The sequence below is a fragment of the Halyomorpha halys genome, unplaced genomic scaffold, assembly GCF_000696795.3.
Source record: "Halyomorpha halys isolate HHAL.00 unplaced genomic scaffold, Hhal_1.1 Scaffold262.1, whole genome shotgun sequence".
In the NCBI taxonomy this organism is placed as follows: domain Eukaryota; kingdom Metazoa; phylum Arthropoda; class Insecta; order Hemiptera; family Pentatomidae; genus Halyomorpha; species Halyomorpha halys.
Window position 1 is genome coordinate 452,307 of NW_027109480.1, and position 3,110 is coordinate 455,416.

Sequence of the window (3,110 nt, forward strand, 5' to 3'; positions counted from 1 at the left end):
TATAGTTAATTAACAAATAGAATATACTTAATTAACAAATAGTGTATAGTTAATTAACAAATAGAATATAGTTAATTAATTTTTGGATGTATGGAATAAACCAATGCCACTCACACAGGGGAAAAAAAAAAAGAACATAAATAGATTATAAAAATTCAGATTAGACTAGAAATGAACATAACAGTTAAGAATTTTCTGTTTATTTATCAATTAATTTTTTATCCAGAATGAATGCTATTCTTTTGTTTTATTTTTTTGCCAAAAAAAAAGAAAGAGATATTATCAAAATTATTAAAGTATCAAAACAAAGAGGGTGAAACTTATAGTATATCATATTACAGCATCATATCTAGTACTATTTCAATATAATGTTACCTTAGAACAATGTGTGTATCATAATTAGAAAGTAATTTAGAATGATAATTGAAGAAACAAATAAAGTTTACAGAATAATAAATTTTATCAGGCTTACTTCATCCTCAACATCAGCTTGTCCTTTTCTTCTATCCCAAAGTATCTCACCATTAGGAAGTTCAATAGGTTGATGCCAGCTATCTGCCGGAAAGACATGAACTTTGCGGTTTGATATATACAAACTGTGTCTGTTTTTCAAGGCTCTAAAAACAATTTTACACAAGTTAAAGTGAACAAATACAATTATTGGATTAAAAGTAGGTAACAGTATAACAGTTAAAACCTGCAGATAATATCATTAGGAAAGGTGAACATTAAATTAAATAGTTACTATATAAACACTAGCATTTCTTAGACACATATTCACTAACTAAAAGTTTATAGGCAAATCTCTAGATTCTAGTAACTTGCACATAAGAGATTAAAAAAAAAGAAAGAAAGAAAAGTTTTTTAAGTGTAGATACTGATCAAGTTCTCACTTAACCCCTGCATATCAAGTCCTAATTGCAAAATCAAGAGCAGAAGGATTATAAAATAAATTATTTTCAATTATATGAAATATAAAATATTTTAAAAAATGAGAAACACTAAATCTCATTCCTAAATATTACAAAATAATTATATTCATCAATTACTGAGCTAGGCACGACTAAAAATATGAATAGATCAATGATCTGCCATTATACAAGATTTGTAAAACAAAATGAACAGAAAGAATACAAATTGAATTTTTGTACTTGACCAAAAAAAAAAGTTAATAAAATGACAATTTATTTCTTTAACTTAGTACTTGTATGAGTGATTAAAAACGCAAATAATTTTAGAAGCAATACATTGAAAATCAAGGAGATTAAAACTTATCAGATATATAACTGACAACCACTAATCTTCAAATAAACAATAATTCTTGGTATTAGATACAACCAATATCAGGAAAAATTAAAATAAATACCGAGTAGCCTCAACTGGAGTTTCAAAAGTGATAAATCCAAAACTGGATTTGTTTAATTTTGTATCTGTTTTCCTTGCAATGGAAACATCAACTATGTTCCCAAAGGTACTAAATAACAACACAAGTTGTCTTTTCATTATCTGAAAAAAAAATAATAATCTTAGTTCACCTGATGCATACTATGAATATACCATGATAATCTCATTGTACATACAAGTGGCCTCAGATTTCCCACAAAGAGCTTCCTAACTGGGATGCCATCTACTACAGCAAAATGTTCATCTTTAATGACAGGAATCCTATTAACAAATCTCCCTTGATGAGAATGATTCTTTCCAAAACAGGAACCTCCGGCATTAGAAAATGGAAAACTGAACATTTTGATAGGAACGATTCTATCTTCTTGCTAAAATTTACATCACACATAACTTAATAAAAATAAAGTAGAATAAAAAAACATCAAATACAATCTGTAATCAATAATTAACTTACCAGATAGATCTTTAGAAATTTGCCACAATTCTTAACTCTGTCATGCAATTTAATTGTGGACAAATAAACTGTTGTGATTAAAGGAGATTATCGAATCCACAAACTATCACAAAAAAAATTAATAAATGGTAAACAATAAAATTAAACAGTAATAATAGAATTAAGAAAAGGTATTAAAATGTCTGTTTACAAATTAGGTTAAATTTAATAAATTAAAGACTTAATAAGTCTAAAAAATAAAAGTCAACTCCAACCTCACTTTTTTTACTGTAACATACCTTTAAATAGGACAGTGAAAGAAATGCCAAATACTACTCTTATAGCAGTAACACACATCGGTTAAAAACAACCCACGCTAGTTCTTGAAACCAAAAGCGTCATGGACATTTGTTCATCTACACAGCTGCCAACATAACTTTTTATTCAACTTTAAATAATCATTCCCTGGAAATATTTTTATAAATTTAATCAAGTACATGAATGATATAATTGTTTTCATTTAGAAATAACCAATCAAAATTTCAACTGTAGTAAATATAGTAAAACATTTGTTCAAATTCAAGTTTATGGCTTTTGAAATAAAAATTTAGACCACAAATATAAAAATAATTTAAGCTTATATAAAATTGTAATTTTTAAAAATAAATAACCGTACAAAAATTATAATTGAACCAACAGTACCACTTCATATTTGCTCCGCGGCCGAATTGGCGGGAAATTATTTCTTTGTTTAGGTTTAGATCCGGAGGCGACCGATCTCTTTATCAATAAAGAAATAAATTACCGCCTCTTAAATATTATAAGAGGGGAAATAATTGTCACCTTTTAACTTATACTAAGTGAATATCAATTATTGTAATATTTAATGTTATAATAAACTATTTTCCGACAAACGATAATCACTTCTTTTTAGTGTTCTCTGTTCCTGTCTGCATCCTTCCCTTCCAATGTCTCAGTTTTAATTGTTTTTGGTCTTATGTTTTAATATTTAAAAAATACTGTTGTTATTTATATCCAATCCGATATAGAACAATTAGTGACACTAGATTTCTATTTCATGCAATAGAGGTAAAACAATAAAATAAGTGATAAAAGGTGACACTTTTCTGCAAAAAATATATAAATGAAGTTTTCCCGTCTTGTTCCCATTCCCTATATGATTCTCTCCATGAAGATGTCTTTGACAACACCAAGGAACCATACTTTAATCATTTCTTCTTTTATTAGGCTTTGTGAATTATATATATATATG

General features: G+C 27.1%; 1 protein-coding gene across 1 annotated transcript in view; it reads right to left on the bottom strand.

The window, feature by feature from the left end:
• LOC106680449 (uncharacterized) overlaps positions 1–3,110 on the bottom strand; it is a 20,812-nt gene that overhangs the window by 7,493 nt on the left and 10,209 nt on the right. Inside the window, exons 2-4 of the mRNA XM_067047663.1 lie at positions 1,581–1,772; positions 1,367–1,506; positions 473–617 (exon numbers count right to left, since the gene is read on the bottom strand). Of these exons, the coding sequence (XP_066903764.1) occupies positions 473–617; positions 1,367–1,506; positions 1,581–1,772 (477 nt within the window). The remainder of the gene's footprint in view (positions 1–472; positions 618–1,366; positions 1,507–1,580; positions 1,773–3,110) is intronic.